General features: G+C 45.3%; 1 protein-coding gene across 1 annotated transcript in view; it reads left to right on the top strand.

Annotated features, from left to right (window-relative positions):
* The window catches only part of MAP3K19 (mitogen-activated protein kinase kinase kinase 19), a gene marked incomplete at its 5' end in the record, with an annotated part of 65,335 nt that overhangs the window by 27,461 nt on the left and 19,094 nt on the right, over positions 1-18,780 (top strand). The window contains 3 exons of the mRNA XM_082260937.1: positions 3,195-3,448; positions 8,676-8,710; positions 9,833-12,001. Coding sequence (XP_082117063.1) covers positions 3,195-3,448; positions 8,676-8,710; positions 9,833-12,001 — 2,458 coding nt within the window. The remainder of the gene's footprint in view (positions 1-3,194; positions 3,449-8,675; positions 8,711-9,832; positions 12,002-18,780) is intronic.

The raw sequence follows: 18,780 nt of genomic DNA, 5'->3' as shown, positions 1-18,780 counted from the left end.
CTGATGCTGAAGACCTAGCTTACAATCAGCTTTAAATTTCATCCCAAGGGTGGGCAGTGGCATTAAGGCTCTGTGCAAATCACTCTAGTTCCTCCACACCAAACTCATCAAACCAGGACTTTATGAAGCTGGCCTTGTGCATGTTATGGCACTTTTCCACTGCAAGTACCGGCTCGGCTCTACTCGGCCCGGTTTGCTTTTCCACTGCTGGTACCCCTTTGGTACGGTGTTGGAACGGTTCGATACGGTATGGTTTGCTTTTCCACTAAAGTAGTAAAGTGGTTGGGATAACAACGGGGTGGGTGGGATTCTCTGACCAATCAGTGGCTAGTAGTGACTGCATGCAAAAGGATTGTGGGATATGGTACCGAGTATGGTACCTCTTGGAACCACAATCGAGTAGGTACTGTTTGCCGCACCGTTCGGTTCCATGCAGTGGAAAAGCGCCGCCGCACCGAACCGTTCCTACACCATACCATGCGGTACCAGCAGTGGAAAAGCACAAAAGCGAGCCGAACCGTTCGGTTCCATGCAGTGGAAAAGCTCCATTGGAACCACAATCGAGTAGGTACTGTTTTTGAGAGCCGTACCGTTCGGTTCCATGCAGTGGAAAAGCGCCGCCGTACCGTACCGAACCGTTCCTACACCATACCATGCGGTACCAGCAGTGGAAAAGCACAAAAGCGAGCCGAAACTTTCGGTTCCATGCAGTGGAAAAGCGCCATTAGATGTTTTATATGATGGATTGAACAGAGCTCCATGAGATGTTCAAAGCTTGGGCTATTGTTTTAAACCTTGCTTTAATCTTCTCCACAACTTTATCCCTGACCTGCCTGGTGTGTGCCTTGGCCTTCATGATGCTGTTTGTTTACTAAAGTTTTAAACAAACATCTGAGGGCTTTACAGCTGTTTTTATACTGAGATTAAATTACACAGAGGTGGAGTTTATTTACTAATTTGGTGACTTCTGAAGGGTATTGGTATTCCACTAGATTTTAGTTAGGGGTATCAGAGTAATGGGGGCTGAATACAAATGCAAGCCACACTTCTCAGTTATTTGTAAAACATGTTAAAAACCATTTATCATTTTCTTTCCACTTCACAATTATGTGCCACTTTGTGTTGGTCTATAACATGAAATCCCAATAAAATAAATTTACGTTTTTGTTTGCAACATGACAAAATGTGGAGACTTATGGTATGGGTATGAATACTTTTTCAAGGCACTGTCCTTATTTCTGCAGGTGAAGGTGCCTGAAAATTGGTTAATGTGTACTTATGGCGCTTTTCCACTGCATGGAACCGAACGGTTTCGGCTCGCTTTTGTGCTTTTCCACTGCTGGTACCGCATGGCATGGTGTAAGAACGGTTCAGTACGGTACGGCGGCGCTTTTCCACTGCATGGAACTGAATGGTACGGCTCTCAAAAACAGTACCACCTCGATTTTGGTTCCAAGAGGTACCATATCCCACAATCCTTTGCATGCAGTCACTACTAGCCACTGATTGGTCAGAGAACCCCACTCACCCCGTTGTTATCCCACCCACTTAACTTTAGTACTACTTTAGTGGAAAAGCAAACCATACCGTACCGAACCGTTCCAACACCGTACCATGTGGTACCAGCAGTGGAAAAGCAAGCAGGGCCGAGTAGAGCCGAGCCGGTACTTGCAGTGGAAAAGTGCCATTAGAAAAATGGGAAGTGGCAGGAGGGAGTAAGAATATAGCGGAATCAAGTGTAGATTGGAGAGTGATCAAGAGTGAAGGAGGGTGAAGGTTGGCTAGCAAGCATGTGAAGTTCAGAAGATTTTCAAGAGGTCAAGCTCCTGTTACCAACTAGGGACTTTCCCATAACTGCAGCATTCTATGTAAAAACATAACCATCCTTTCATTAGTCACTAGTGGACCCCTAACCTGACCACATTTACTGCACAACCAAGTTACCAATACTAATAGAAGGTTTTTCTGTCCAGGCTTCTCACCACTCTTTCTCTTCCAAAAAGCCACAGTCCTGCCATTTTGTTTCCTCTCTTTCTTCTTTCATCACCCCTTCTTGGCCATTTTCTTCTATTCTATCTACCAAACCACAGAGGGGGGGGGCTGCATTTATGACTATTCTACCTTAATCCCACTAGCATCCTCTCTTAAAAAGAAAAGCAAGATGATATTACCCAACTTACTTCTTTATACAAACCATAAAATAAAGCCAGGCATATTGTATCTCTTCCATACCCTTTTTACATAGTACAAATGCATAGTAATTTGTTTCTCAAGACATGTCATTAAATATTTGGATCAATAAGCAGCTTTTTCATCTAATTGTTCGGAAACCCTTCTCTTCATTACACTATAGCTCAGTGTTGCCAACCGTCAGTATTTTACTGACAGCCAGTAAAAACCGGACACTTATCCTGCCAGTAAATGCCAGTGACAGGAAAAGGTTACCAGTTAAAAAAATATGGGTGGAACGCTTGGCTCGGAATTGCACATGCGCAGTTCTGGTCTGCTACAGTGTGTTTGGGCAAGTCTGGTGGAGGCGGTGCCTGAGTGTGTCGTGTGATGTCATGGTACAAGGGAGCTGGGCAGAGCCTCATGTGCGGAACTGCAGAACAGGAGCAAGGCTAACCGGGAGTGAGACGGTCAGTGTTTGGACTGGAATTGACTGAAGGGACCATCTGGCGTGAAAAGAGACTCACTGTGACGTTTCATGTCAGTGAGGTGTCATCATCGGTGCTGCTGTAAGTGGCACTGTGATGTGTGTGCGCTTGCCCATTCTAAATCCTTGCCCTCCTGAGTCCTGGCCTTGAGCTACTTTCTATATTGAAAATAAAAGACATACTTTTTGGCTTAAGATCTACCCTAAATCAAATTGCTAACTACATATTGTATTTAGTTGCAGCCTAAATACTGAAATTCGCACTTAAAACTGAAGCTTTGTAAACTTTTGACTGTGCCAGTAAATTCTGGGTGTCATGTCAGTAAATTTTCTATGTTGGCAACACTGCTATAGGAGTTATTGCATATATCACATTAGTGTTAAAAAATAGTGATGTTTTAAGGAAAGCTGAAACGAGGAGCTATGTGATGTGATAAAACCCAAATTCCCAACCCATGCAAAGTGTTTGTGAATTGAACTGATTAAAAAGCATTATATAGGCTATACAATCTAATGAACTGACACTTTTGTATTCCAGGAAGAAAAACTTTCTACCTGCACAATGGTTCCCTGACTTCTCACCAGAGAGCTCGACCTCAAGGCCATCCATTAGGAAGAACCCATCACTGCCACCGCTTTATGTGAAGAAAGATGAGACGGACGTCCAGCTGGAGGGACTTGGGCTCGGTTACCTGTTGAAAGGGTCCCACTCAGACCCAAACATCGCAGAAGCACAATTAGCAGTTGACCCGCTCCGAAACCTCAGATACATAAAGGAACACATTAAGCAAAGTAATCCATTCCTTTATATAGCTTTAAATAGATTAAGATCAACATTTGAACTAGATTGCAGTTGCCAATATAATTGTGTTAAAGACTTTGAAACATCAAAAGGTGGAACACCCATTTAGAAACCCAACGTTGTCAATTGGTTTGGAGCATATGATTGACGGTATCGCACTCGCACATTATACTACTAGCCAGGGCTGGCCCAAGACAAGAATAAAATGCTGCCCCCACACCCCCCCCCCCCCCAAAAAAAAAAAAACACTCCCATCAAAAGGCCCCCACATCCATTTTATATAAATATAAAATGTAGAAAATATATATACTGTTATCTTCTTCCATGACTCACCACCGCATTGGTCCAAACACCCACTGTCACTCCTCCTATCACTCCTTTGTCTGCCGCGCCCACCGCCCTAGAAGATCGAGCCTGCCCTGCATGAGATGGAGTGCGCTGATGTCTGACATCATTGCGCGCACACCATAATCACATGAAAGAGGTTCCCCAGAAGAGACGTTCCGCCTCCTCATACTCATCAGTTTGCACTACGGGCGGCAGTATGAGATGGGAAAATGGTGCACGTGACGTGCCGCAAACTGATGACAACTGCTGGAAAAAAAAAAAAGTCTTGGGGGTCAAATTGCTGCCCCCAAGTGTTGCCTGGGGTCCAATGGTAGGGCTTGCCCTGCTACAAGAAGTCTGCTCAAATTCTTTGCAGACCCCAATAACTTTACCTGTAGGCCAAGCAAACCTATTGCTTTGCTGATCTAACACTGTGCCCCATGCCAAAAGTAAAACCTGTTTCTTTACCCTAACCCGACTTGCTCCAACAGAAAATAAGGGATGTCTTCACTGCATGGCCTCGCCTGGAGCTGCACAGCCTTTGCAATGTTTCAACACAATCCTCTTCCTACTGTGCACACAAGCTTCTGCCCAATTTACAGATCAGCTTTATTCTGCTAGATGGCTAGACTTCATGCTCCATTGGAGTACTAACTCTCCTAGGATTTGAAAGAGTGTAACGCATATGCACCGGCCTGGCCAGCAGAATTTTGACAAGTGGATGTATGCCAGCAACTAGCAGCAAAGTTGATGGTGCACTGGATCAGGGGCAAGTTATTAGACTAAGAGGCAGCACACAGGAAGATGGTCTTCAAAGTATGTATAACCGCACCAAAAGCCACACTTTAAAAAAAATCTATGCTACAGCAAAACTATTGTAGCGGTTGACTGCATATAAAGTCAACCAGTAACCAAATGCAACTCTTATAAAATGCATTTTCAACTATTCATTCTCATAAAGTAAGGATTTTATTTGTTTATGGTACAATACAGACCACATCACTGCTATTTTTTTCAATATCAACAAACTTCATTGTTTGTTGCCCATGACATGCCCATCAGACTAGACTTTCTGATGCATTTCTCCCATCTCATATAGGGGGTGAAGGTAACCGTTATACATGTTGCATTCCCAGAATTCTTGGTGCTATAATTTACAACATTCTGTTTCAGTTAAAAGCATGGGGTTGGGACAAACAAATGTAGCATTGACCCGATGCCGCATTTTCCCTGCACTGAGAACTAAGTGATCAAAAACTACTGATTTAATTATTTTGCGAGCACTGTTTTTTGGGTATATATATGTATATATAAAAACTACTGATTGCTCAGAGTGGAGGGGAGAACTGAGCGGAGAGAGATGACTCAGTCCCCAGCTCGCTTCTCTCCCCTCCAGCGCTCACTGGAGCATTGGGCTGTGGAGGGGGCAGGAGTGGCTGGCTCAGTCCCCCAGCAGATCGCTGAGAGGCTGAGCCAGCTGCTGGTCCAGGCATCTGGGTGGAGCCTCACTGTAAAGTGGGAACTGATCCAGCGCCTGGACCAGCTGAATGGTGTCAGCCAACAGTGGACTTCTGTTTCAGCCTACTGAGGGCTGAAACCAGGTGAGAGGAGTGCAGAACTAATTGCACTCCTGTGATCCATAGCTTTTTCCCTTTATAGTAGAATTCTGGGATTTACCCAACAAGTCTTAAAAGCACTTTCTCCTAACACCTATACTAACTAACCTGTGGAAGAAAGATCTATATACTTACCTATTTTCAGCCCACTCCGGTCATGTGATCCTGTGCCCATGTGTCAGCCAGCAGCCACTGCAAGGGAAAGGAGGGGCTCCGACAACGGATGGGCCATAGTAAGTCAATGGGTTATGTCACCACTCCCTAGCATTACCAACTGTTGTCTGAGCGCACTCTCCATTTTCCTGCAGCCAGTGCTGACTGACACAGGCTAAATCACTTGACCATATGGGAGTGGGCTCAAAATATGTATACAGAACTTTCTTAGAAGTTAGTATAGGTGTTGGGAAGTAGAAGGGAAGATTTTAAAAGACTAGTTAGGTAAAGCCTGGCTTACTTTAACTACAAAGTCATTCCTTCACCCACAGATTACTCGTGGTATCTGTGAGAACAAGTGCTCTGTTGCATAATATCTGTTGATTTTAAATGTGTTATAGTTTCAGGTCTGTCAGTCAAGTAGTTGGTTTTAAGGGGTATTTAAGATCATACTTTGTAATTTATTGAAATAGAACAATGTTAATTTGAGTGTTGTATATGTTTTCAACATATATAAATGCTACCCTGTCTGTCTACTAGCGCCTAAGCCCCAGACATAAATGCATCAAAGGAATTTAGTCTAATAGGACATGCTGTTTATTAGACAAAAAAAAAAAAAGGGAAAAAAAATAGATTTAGCAGTAATGCAGTCTGTACGAATTGTCAGATTACAAGGAATGGGCAAACCCCAAATGGATCAGCCAGGTATGGGCAAGTTGGACCAATGTAACTACGTAACTACCACTACCTGACAAGGCACACAGTAACCAAATATACATCTTACTTAATCAGGTTCCGCTTCCTCCTATACTATATAGTGGTGTTCAAAATGATTCAACCCCCCACTGAAATTGATTGTTTTGGCCAGTTTGACATTGATTTTGATCATTCAGTCATCCTGCTTACAATTAAATCAAAGAGGCACATGTAGGTCAATAGAACACAACATTTATAATGAAATAACCACAAATGTCTTTTCTGTGCTCACATCATTATCAGTTTTATTCAACCCCCAAGTGACATTCAATCTTAGTACTTAGTACAACATCCTTTTACAGTTATAACAGCTTTTAAACGTGAAGCATAGCTTGACACAAGTGTCTTGCAGTGATCTACGGGTATCTTCGCCCATTCGTCATGGGCAAAATCCTCCAGTTCAGTCAAATTCTTAGGCTTGTGCACTGCAACTGCTTTCTTTAAGTCCCACCAGAGGTTCTCAATCGGATTTAAGTCTGGTGACTGTGATGGCCACTCCAAAATGTTCCAGCCTTTAATCTGCAACCATGCTCTAGTGGACTTGAAGGTATGCTTGGGATCATTGTCCTGTTGAAAGGTCCAACGTCTCCCAAGCCTCAGGTTTGTGACGGACTGCATCACATTGTCATCCAATATTACCTGGTACTGAAGAGAATTCATGGTACCTTGCACACGCTGAAGCTTCCCTGTACCTGCAGAAGCAAAACAGCCCCAGAGCATGATTGACCCCCCGCCATGCTTCACAGTAGGCAAGGTGTTCTTTTCTTCATAGGCCTTGTTCTTCCTCCTCCAAACATAGCGTTGATCCATGGGCCCAAAAACAGTTCTAATTTTGTTTCATCAGTCCACAGAACACTATCCCAAAACGTATGTGGTTTGTCCACATGACTTTTGGCATACTGAATTCGACTCTTCTTATTCTTTGGAGACACCAAGGGGGTGCGCCTGGGAGTTCTGGCGTGGAGGCCTTCATTACGCAGTGTGCGCCGTATTGTCTGAGCAGAAACTTCAGTACCCACATCTGACAAATCTTTTCTCAGTTCCTCAGCAGTCACACGGAGACTTTTCTCCACTCTACGCTTCAGGTAGCGCACAGCAGTCGAAGTCAGCATCTTCTTTCTGCCACGACCAGGTAGCGTTTCAACAGTGCCCTTTGCCTTGAATTTGCGAATGGTGCTTCCTATGGTGTCTCTTGGTATGTTTAACATCTTTGCAATCTTCTTATAGCCATTGCCCTTCCTGTGAAGAGTAATCACCTCTTCTCTTGTCTTCCTGGACCATTCTCTTGACTTCACCATGTTTGTAACCACACCAGTAAATGTCTAGAAGGAGCTGAGTATCACGGTCATTTTAAAGCTGCCTAGTTGGTGCTTATTAGGCTTTATTTGCTGCTCCCTGACATCCACAGGTGTTTTCAATACCTGATTGAAAACACTTCAAAGGAACCTCTGTTCTTCAGAGTGGTAGTCTTTAAGGGGTTGAATAATTGTGTCAATGAATTCACAAAATAAACATTTACTGCTGTATTACAAAACCAATTGATGTAATTTTAGTTGCATATGGTTCTTTAAGTCTTTGTAGGATTTCATTCTGAATACAATTACAAATGTACACTAAATTCCCTAAAACCCTTTACAGCATTGGGGGGTTGAATAATTTTGAACACAACTGTATATAACTAGGCACAGTGGGGTGGATTTCCTAAAGGCAAACAAATTGTGCACTTTGCAAGCGCAGTTGCTCCAGAGCTTAGTAAATGAGGGGAAGCTCTGCTAATTCCATCATCCAATCATGTGCAAGCCTGTTTTTTTTTTTCTTTGCATGCGATTGGGTATTGTGTAAAGTGAAGCGTAACCTCATTTATTAAGCTTTGGAGCAACTGCACTTGCAAAGTGCCCAGTCTAATGCCTTTAGTAAATCAGCCCCACTGTCACTTTATATACAGCTTACTGCTCCAACACTTCTTCCTCCTCCACGGTCTAGTCTGGCACACACTTAACTGGTACAGTTCACCCATTCTGCTTTTTCTTGAACTAGGATTCACTCTGTCTTGTGTATATTTTGCTATACAGTTGTATGTACTTGCTGTTCAAATGTTTATTAACCTTGCATGCTACCTATAGTTGGTACAGAACTGCAGTAAATGATGGTGTTGTACAAGTCCATAACAGTTTACACTGCAGAAATTAAAAAAAAAAAAAAGTTGCTTTGGGCAGCAAATGTAGTTTTTATTTGATCACCAAGATCTCAACACTTTGATCTATAGTCAGGAACACTGACTGACAAGGACTTTCTTTTTTTTCTGAGCAAGGCATGCGGGTATATATGAGGAATAGAGAATAAACTTTTATTTTGTGTTTTTTAGGATTAAGCTCACATGAAGCACCAGGAAACAGTAAGGTGAGACTATATTAAATGCCTATATATCATAAGCACATCTAAAATAGAACTGTAATTGAGTTTTGACATTCCACAGATGCTAGCAGTGTGAAATTAAAAACAGACACAGAAGTTGCTATGCAGTTACCCAATTTCACTGTCCAAAAAAATATACAGTCATGTCTTACTATAGTATAGGTCAGTGGTCCTCAACTCCGGTCCTCAGGTCCCACTAACAGGCCAGATTTTAAGTATTACCTTGGGGAGATGCAGACTAGAATACTGCAATCACTGAGCAGCAAATGATATATCACCTGGGATGTATTTCAGTTATCTTGCAAACCTGGCCTGTTAGTGGGCCCTGAGGACCAGGGTTGAGGACCACTGGTATAGGTGGGTCGCCTTCCTGGCTGACAAAACACGATTATTGCTAGCAGCTATAGCCACCCGCAGTAATCAAATGCAAAAAAATGAGACACGGGTTGTTGGTACAACCAGCCCGTCGACTTGTATACCAATGAGCCTGCCCATACATGGATCAAATCTCAGCTAGTTCAGCAGGGCCTGGCCAAGATTTCGATTCATGTATGGCTAGGTTATGTAAAAATTGAGTAAATATGAATCATCTATCCTAGGTAAGCTTACAGAGAAGTATTCCTATATACTCCGATTCTTATATAACTCCATTTGTAATGATTCTTTTAAAGTCTTCCTTTTCAATGATCTTCTGATGCAAATTTTCATTCACAAATGGTTAAAACTTTTACAAAAGCCACTTTACATATTGTCAGAATTTATGTATATTGACCTTTTAGGTTACAGGAATTTTAATAGGGTTGGTTAATCATACAAGGCTACCACTAATTGATCAGAAACCAGTACCAACCTTGGGCAAGGATTAGGACATTTGAGGATAGCCTAGAGGACAATGACTGGTTCCAAATGCAGTCAGAGGCACTCAATCCTTTAGTAAGATGTTACCTGCAGGTGGTCTGCTTCAGTCCATTCATTAGCAAAATCATAAGAGAAACAGTCATGGCATTACAGAGCATAGGCAGATGTCACCCCACTCATTCTAAGGAAAATATCTTGTCAAGCCTTAAATAGGTTGAAATATAAGCTTTTTTGTTTTTTTCATTTCAGACTTTTCCTCCAGTATATTATTCCCCTCTGTCCCCTAAATCCTACAGACTAAGACCTCTGCCAAAGTCCAGTTCAGGAAACAGAACAGAGAGATCGATCACCTTTCTTGACTCAGAGACATTTGATAAATCCAGAAGCAACAGATTAACATGTGAGAGTGTTCGGAAGCCAGTGGATGGACTAGATATGGTCTTATCTAAAGATCAAGTTCAGATTAGCTTGGTCAGTGTTACGAGTTCCAGAAGTACAAACCAGATGGATGATCTGTCAAGAAGTGCTCACTCAAGCATAAGAATTGCTTCTGGAAGAAGGGAAGACAAAGGCGGCTCAATGGGCCATGAAAACACTAGTCTACCTCAAATTTGCAGTAAATTATTACCTAAACCACACACAAATGACAAGACACCAAGGAGTAGCTGGAGAGAAAAGACGGATTCTTCATTTGAAAGTGAACCATTAGCAGTACAGAAGAACCATAAAACTGTGAGAGACACATGCAACGACTGCAAAGACAATAAATTGGTTACAAATTCTGACCAAGATCTGCTGAAAGACAAGACAGACTTGTTACACGGTAGCATGACTAACAATTACTCAAAAGAGGACATCAAAATGCCAATAAATGACAACAGGCTACCGTATGTCAGCAAAGTCATAGAGTCCTTAAAAAATAATTCACCAAGGACACGCTATGTGCCTTTCGTACAAATCACCTTTTCTGAACAGGAGTCTGAAACAGAAGTTCCCCATCCTCCAGTCAAACAGTCTCTCGCTAAAGGGAAGCCAAACTTGAGTATTCTCACTCACATCAGTAGGAGTTTTAACATAAATGCCCAAAAAGAAAACAAAAGTAAGAAAACTAACATAAGAAACAACTCAGCAACTAACCTAAAATTTTCAAGGCCTTTTTCTACCAGAAATTGCAGCAAATGTGTGCCTTTGCCCACCTTGGCATACTCTGCTGGGCCTTCACCCTCAAGAATGTCAAAGAAAGGCCGGCCCAAGCCGGGCAGTGCAGAGCGAAATAGCCAACGTTCACAAACCCAGTTATCCCTTTATACAAAGAAAAGGCCAAAATCTCCCGTTAATCCAGCCATGCCTCTTCGAGCAAAGTCTGCACATGATTTCCAGGACATACATTACAGTGACATGTTTGTTGAGATAAAATCACAAAACAATGGCCCAGGTATTTTCCAAATGTTTGAGAGCCCAGTTTATATCAATAGTTCTAAAGAAGACAGAAAAGGTCGTAAGGAAGCCAGCTCTGCTTCTTCCGCTAGAAGCCGTTCCTCTAAAGTTATTCGGTCAGGGTCTTCCAGAGACAGCAGTGCAAGATCTTCCAAAAGTGTAAAACCGGGGAACAGAAAAAAATCCCCTGCAACAAGCAGTCGAAATAAGAACTTGACAAAATCGGTGGCTGCAGAAGATATTTCTGAGAAAATTAAAGATAAAATGGTCATTATATCTGGCACAGATTGGGAAATCAAAACTAATAAAGATAGAAATGTTAATGAAATTTTGACAGATAATCTACCAAACATACCAGACCTCCCTCAGCCAGATTTCTCAGATTTATCCATCATTAAAGAAGCCACAATAGAAAACTCACTCACTGGTAATCAAGCAGTCCAAACCACCTTTATTAAAATGTTCCAAGAAGTGGAACAAGTTAACCATACTAAAAATTTGAAAAAGGAACCGGTTAGCCTGGTTACACCAGAAGAGAGAAATGGAACAGAAACGGTTGTGCCTCAGGCCAAAACCAGTGAAAAAGATGAGGAACAAAGGGGACAAATATCTGAAGCAGGAGATTTTGGACTACCACCTCAGAAAATCAGTGCTGCAAGAAGACCATCAGAAGATGTTCAGCTCTCCCTAGGCAAAGCCCCCTTGAATAACCTGACCTCCAGAGAAAAAAATGAGGAGGAAATCTTGACTAATGACAGTGAAAGATCACATCAGTTGTACAGCACTTCCATTCCCATAAACAGCAGACACAACAGCGGAACCAGTGACATGCTGATCTCTTTCAAAAAGTGTTTGGAACAGATTGAAGAACAGTCCAAGAATTCAAAAACTGTGGAGAACTATCAAGACAATGATCAAAGTGCTAACAATGACTACAAGCAACATGCTGATAGGTCTGAAAGAAAAATAAATACAATACAGGTAAATAAATTATGCGAGCCATTAAAAGGGAACATTTAATCAGTGTTAATTTTGACATCAAATTTCAATTTATGTCCATTTTAGTCAGTCTTGATTAACCACTTAAGCCCCGGAGGATTTGGCTGCTAAACGACCAGAGGGTATTTTGCGATTCGGCACTGCGTGACTTTAACGGACAATTGCGCGGTCGTGCGACGCTGTACCTAAACGAATTTGGCGTCCTTTTTTTCCCACAAACAGAGCTTTCTTTTGGCGGTATTTGATCACCTGTGCGATTTTTTGATCACGCGCTATAAACAAAAAAAGAACGTAAATTTTGCAAAAATAGCAATATTTTTCCCTTTTTTTTATATGAAATTCCCCCAAAAAAAAATGTAAAAATCAAAATTTTTTAATATTTTCGGCCAATTTGTTTTATGCTACCTATGTTTGGTAAAAAAAATCGCAAAAAGCGTATTTTGATTGGTTTGCGCAAAAGTTATTGCGTTTACTAACAAAGGGAAAGATTTTTGACATTTTTGTTGTTTTTTTTTTTAACGCGTAATGGCGGCGATCTGCGATTTTTTTTGCGGTACTGCGACATTGCGGCGGAAAGATCGGACCCTTGACTGACATTTTTGACACTTTTGGGGTTACCAGTGACATTTCTACAGTAATCAGTGCTATATATATGCACTGTTACTGTAAAAATACACTGGTAGTGAAGGGGTTAACTTTATTTGAGAGGGAGGGGCTGTGTGTGTCCCTAGGGGCGTGATTCTAACTGTGATTGGCTGTGGCTTCAACTGTATGCAGAGTGATCAATGGATCTACATAGTAGATCCATGTGATCAGCTCTCATACAGAGAGGAGAATGACAGGCAGCTTGTTTACACAAGCTGCCTGACTTTCTCCCTCTCCCCCGCCGATCGCAGAGTGGCCGGCGGCGATCGGGTCCGCCGGTCACACGCGCGGGGGGGGCCGTGACCACGCGGGAGCGGGAGCGCGCCTCCGGCGGCGCGCGCTCGCTCCCTAAACCCTCACAGGCGAGCGACGTAGACCTACGTCACTTTGCCTGTGAGGGGCTGACCGCCGCCGTAGATAGTCGTGCGGCGGTCGGCAAGTGGTTAAAATGCCATTTTAGTTTTAGATGTATTTTAGTCTTCTGAATGTTTTTTTTTATTTTAGTCAACTAATCTGCAGTAAATTTTTTTTTTTTTTAAATCAATAAAAGCTTTATTGAGAAAAATTCACACCATTACATTCAATAAAAGAGACACTATCGGATGGCAGCTTCAAACCATAAACATTACATAGTCCACACCATGCCACAGTCCCCCCAAGTTGATCACACATAGGTACAGTTCGATCCACAGAAAAGAGAACATAGTATATGAAAATGCAGATGCAGGGAACTCCCCCACCCCAGACATTTGAACCAGACAGCCACACCCAAAGAATTACAATAACAAACGGTCCAGAACGAGATCATCAGGGGCCATGCCCGGACTATTCAACCATACTCCCCATACCTTTGAGAATTTCTGGGGCACCCCCCGATGTTGGTATATAACCTTCTCCATACGTAAAGTGGAACCCATCTGTTCCAGCCACATCCTGTATGTAGGTGCTGCCTGCGCTATCCAGTGTCTCAAGATAATTAAACGGGCCTGAAAGAGCGCCCGAGCGGCGGCCTCTCTCAGAAACCCATCCTCCACTATCGACTCCAGTATCCCAAGAATACAGTGTCTGGGATCCCTAGGGATGTCCACCCCCAGAGCCCCATTAATGGCAGATATCACCGTGGACCAGTACCTGTGCAACTTCGGACATCTCCACAACAAGTGAATCAAGTCCCCTTTCTCTCTTTGGCATCGTCCACAGAGGTCATCGTCGCGAAGACCCATAGCATGAAGCTTCAGGGGGGTGTGATGCACTCTAAGTAGGATGTACAGCTGCGACACCTGGTGGGAGACGTTGAGAGAGCAGCTATGAACTGCCTCCAAGGCCTCCTCCCACAGTTCCCCCGGGATCTCCCCCACGTCCTCGCTCCAACGGTCACAAGCCGGGCTTGGGTATTTTCCCAAAAACGAACCCAGAAGAGAGGCGTAGCAGCCAGATATGAAGCCTTTGGTGTCCGTATATTGTTGCATAAGGAAGAAAACAGGAGTCAGGGACAGAAAGAGCTGTCCCCGGGCTGCCTGCACCCCCATCGCGTGTCGCAATTGAAAGTAATAAAACCGCATACTGTCCGGCAGTGAGAATCGCTCCTGAAGCTGCTCAAAAGTCAGGAGGGACCCCTCCCGCAAAACATGCGTAAGGTGAGTCACCCCATATACTCGCCACCTATCCGCCTGGTCCAACTTACATAATTCAGGATAAGTCTTATTTTCCCAAATCGGACTGAAATTAGTGTAGCCCATGGCTCCCTGAAGTTGTTTAGTTTTGTCCCATATTTTTTGTAATAATCTGTCGGGAAACGCTTGTTGGGTTTAGTAAAAAGCTGTGCCTCAAGACCTTCCGGCACCCCACGCGCACCTGCAAACCACTGCATAACCCCCAGTGCCGCGCCAGTATGCGTCCCGGACACCGCCCCCACCAGATGCTGCAACTGGGAGGACAGATAGTACAACCACGGATTGGGAAGAGCGAGGCCCCCCCCCTCGCGAGGTTTCTGTAATTGCTCCAAACGTACTCTAGCTGCCTTACCCCTCCACAGAAGGGTTCGGAATAGAGTATTAACTATGCGAAAGGTGTGCAGTGGAACTACAGCAGGAGAATTATGGAGGAAATATAATAATTGCGGCATCAATACCATCTTTATAAGGTTAACCCTACCGGCTAGTGAAAGCCAGAGTTTGTTCCAAGTCCTGATTTTGTCACGGAATCTGGTGAGAAGGGGACTAATATTAAGTGAGCCATACTGGGTTGGATCCGCAGAAACCACGACTCCCAGATATTTAAACTGCTGGACCACGGGGACCGGACAGTGGGGACCCGGGGAAGGGGCAACCTCCCCGTCTAACTGCAGAAGGGCCGATTTGGACCAGTTTATAGTGAGTCCGGAAAACCGACCAAACTCAGTAATAACCGCCATAACAGTGCTCAGGGAAACATCAGTATCTCCCAACGTCAGGAGCATATCGTCCGCGTAGAGCAGGACTTTATCCTGATAGGGACCATAGCGGAACCCCACGATGGACTGCTGGGCCCTAATGCGCGCTGCAAGGGGCTCTATCGCTATGGCAAACAATAGGGGTGACAGCGGACACCCCTGCCTCGTCCCTCTTCCCAGAGAAAAGCATGCAGAGACCCTACCTCCCTCCCTAATGGAAGCCGTCGGTTGATAGTACAATAACTTCACCCAGGACAGGAAAATAGGGCCAAAACCAAAGGATTCCATGGTCGCCCAGAGGTATCGCCACTCAACGCTGTCAAATGCCTTGTTGGCATCCAGGGACAGCAGCGCCCTCTCCCCCGCGTTATCCGCCGGCGTCTGAATCGCAACAAACAGGCGACGCAGGTTAAGGGCCGTAGATCTATTGGGCATAAATCCCGCCTGGTCTTCATGTATGATGTGTGTTATAACCTTGTTAACTCTACGTGCCAAAACTTTAGCCAGTAACTTGACATCTGTTTGGAGCAAGGAGATGGGTCTGTAGGATCCCGGGTCCGTGGGGGGTTTATCTGGTTTAAGCAGTAATATGATGCTCGCCCTTGTCATAGACTCCGGAAGAGTCCCTACCTCCCTGGCCCTCTTAAACACCTCTAATAATTTCGGTAACAACAACCCAGAATAGTTTTGATAGATTTCAGCAGGAAGGCCATCATCCCCGGGAGCCTTAGATCCCGGAAAGAGGGCCACCGCTTCTAGCAACTCCTGTTCCGTAATTGGCGCTTCGAGCTGCATCCGTTGTTCCTCCGTCAACTGCGGTAGAGGAGTGGCACCTAAATATTCCTGCAGCTCTTCCGGGCTGTAATTAGCCCGCGAGGCATACAGGTCCTTGTAAAACCTCACCAGTTCAGTCATAATTGTATCCTGCGTATTAACCAAAGCTCCCCCAGGCAGGCGGAGAGCCCCTATGGGAGGAACTGAGGGGCGTGCCCCCACCATTCTCGACAACATGCGGCCCGTCCTTTCCCCCTCCTCATAAAATGCTGTTTTGGCAAAAAATCGCTTTTTGTCCGCCTTGGATCGAACTTCCCCAACCCATACCGATTGAGCCGAGAGCCATGCCGCCCTTGTATCATCAGTGGGATTGAGCAAGTATTCCTGCTCCAGCCGCTGTGCACACTGGGAGAGTTGTTCCTCAAAGCATTTAGACCTGTTCTGGACCTTCTTGACATTAGCTATAAGAATCCCACGGAGAAAACACTTAAAAGCCTCCCACCTCAGGAGCACATCCCCGAATCGTTCATGCTCCTCAAAAAAGCCGGCAATGGCAGCTGGAATGTCATTATCCGGCGGAAACAGTTTCAGCCAGAAGGCATTCAAACGCCAGGGAGCTCTACGTAAGTCCACCCGAGGGCGAACCTGTAGTCTGACCACCAACGGGGAGTGATCCGAGATTCCCCTACGGGCATACTCAACGTCCTCCACCATTGCAAGAGCCTCCCTATTTCCCACACATAAATCTATACGAGACAATGTAGAGTGTGTTTTGGAGAAACAGGAAAACTGCACCGCGGCAGGGTTTCTAAGGCGCCACGCCTCTGACCAATCCACCTCCGCCAGAAAGCGGGAAAGAGCTGTGCCTCTTGCCACACCCACGAGGGAAGGTGGAGGGTGTCTGTCCCTGGCGGGGTCCAGCACCCCATTGAAATCCCCTATAATAAACAGTGGCAAACCAACTTTGTCCATAGTAAATTGGAGGAGCTCCCTGAGCACCCCAGAAGAAAAAGGAGGTGGAATGTACACTATTGCTAAAACACACATAACTTGAAAAAGCATACAATGTATGAATACATACCTCCCCTCAGAGTCCACCTGAACCCCCAATTCCCGAAAGACCAGTGACCCATGAATCAGCACACTGACCCCCCGGGAATATGTGGAGTGGGTGGAGTGATATCCCCAACCCACCCATGAGTACCGAAGACAACCAACAGAGTCCCCCACCAGATGAGTCTCTTGTAAAGCAATTATGGCTGGGTGATACTTATGTAACTGATTGGCTACCATAGCCCGCTTGAGCGGGCAGCCCAAGCCGCGGACGTTCCAAGAGACTACCGGTACCCCCGCCATAAGGAAAAATAATAGAAGTACAGGGGTGGAGACCGAGGGCCCCCGTCAAAGTGGCCAAGGTCCAAACAGAAAAGATCCCCTGAGGGCTGCCGGTGTGGAGACATGGTATCCTGACAGTGTCCAGAAAAACGTGTGGTGCGAATCTTCCCAAAAACAAAACAGATGTCATATGAACTAGAACTCAGTAAGTCAAGGCACAACGGCACCCTGACAACAAACTGTCCGAAGACAGGCGATCCACTCCGGACGGACTCGGCTGCGGCCCAACCGTCCGGAAGGGACCTACCCGGCCAACATGCACAACGGTGCAAACACAAAAATAGGCCCCAGAACAGAGCCGTGTAGAAATACTTCATTGTTCGTCAACACTTGCCATAGTTGGAGCTGTAGATTCCAAACCAAAAATGGTAAACGACCCCGGCCGGGTCAAGAGCAAACAGCGTGTTAGCGCACTTGCAAAATGTAGAATGGCTCCCGTTCAGAAAAATCCGGTCACTGAGGAAGTCCTGGTCACTCTCCATGCTCATCCCTGTTTCTACGGCCGAGAGCCGGCTCGTGGACATCCAGCCAATTCACCGCGTCCGCTGCAGTGTCAAAGAAATGCGCCCTGCCTTCCGCCGTGACCCTCAAGCGTGCAGGGTACAGCATAGCATACACCAGGCCAACTCGACGGAGTCTCTTCTTCACGTCAATGAATTTAGCTCTTTGTTTTTGTACATCCGCCGAAAAGTCTGGGTAGAAGGACACTCTGGCTCCATTATATCTGATATCAGCTTTTTCACGAGCAAGGCGGAGCACCTTCTCCCTGTCCCTGTAGTGTAAGATCTTGGCGAGCATAGGCCTGGGAGCATTACCAGGTAGCGCCCTAGTGGGAACACGGTGTGCACGTTCCACCGCGTACAGAGAGGAGAATGACTCACGCCCGAAGATCTCGCAGAGCCATTTTTCTACAAAGTTCGTGGGGTCCCTGCCCTCCACCTTCTCCGGGAGCCCCACTATACGAACATTATTTCTGCGCAGGCGGTTCTCAATATCGTCCGTCTTGTTCTTGTTGGCCTGGGCTTGCCTGGCCGTTTCCCTGGATTCCGTAATTAATGTGGGTATCTGGTCTTCCAAGTCGCAGATGCGACTTTCAACAGCTGTGGTGCGTTCCCGCATTTTTTGTAAATCCTGGCGCAAAAGGGCCACTTCCTCCGTGAGACCCCCCAGTCTGTCCTTGACAGTGTTCACGGAAGCGGTGCATCTCTGTACAGCCAGGAGAATGTGTCCTAAGGTGGGCTGAGTCCCCTCCAGCATGCCCCCCTCCAGCTCAGCGCCACACTCGGGCTGTTCAGGTGGTTCCAAAGCCCCCAGGCCCTGCTGAAAGTCCCCGAGGGCCTGTGCTTCTGTCGGGGACGCAGACTCCACATCACTGGGGCCCGGGATGTCACACAGCTTTTTTGCATACAGCAGGATGTCACCATCACTGTCCTTTCCCCCCGTGCGCGCTGTTTTGGGCTTTGTACCTACGTCTTTCTGCCTGTCAGGGCCCCGGGATGAGTGCTGCGGAGTCCCC

The sequence above is a fragment of the Pelophylax lessonae genome (assembly GCF_965119305.1).
Source record: "Pelophylax lessonae genome assembly, chromosome: 6".
NCBI lineage: Eukaryota > Metazoa > Chordata > Amphibia > Anura > Ranidae > Pelophylax > Pelophylax lessonae.
The sequence above is the reverse complement of the archived record's forward strand: the minus strand, read 5'-3'. Positions and strand labels throughout refer to the sequence as shown.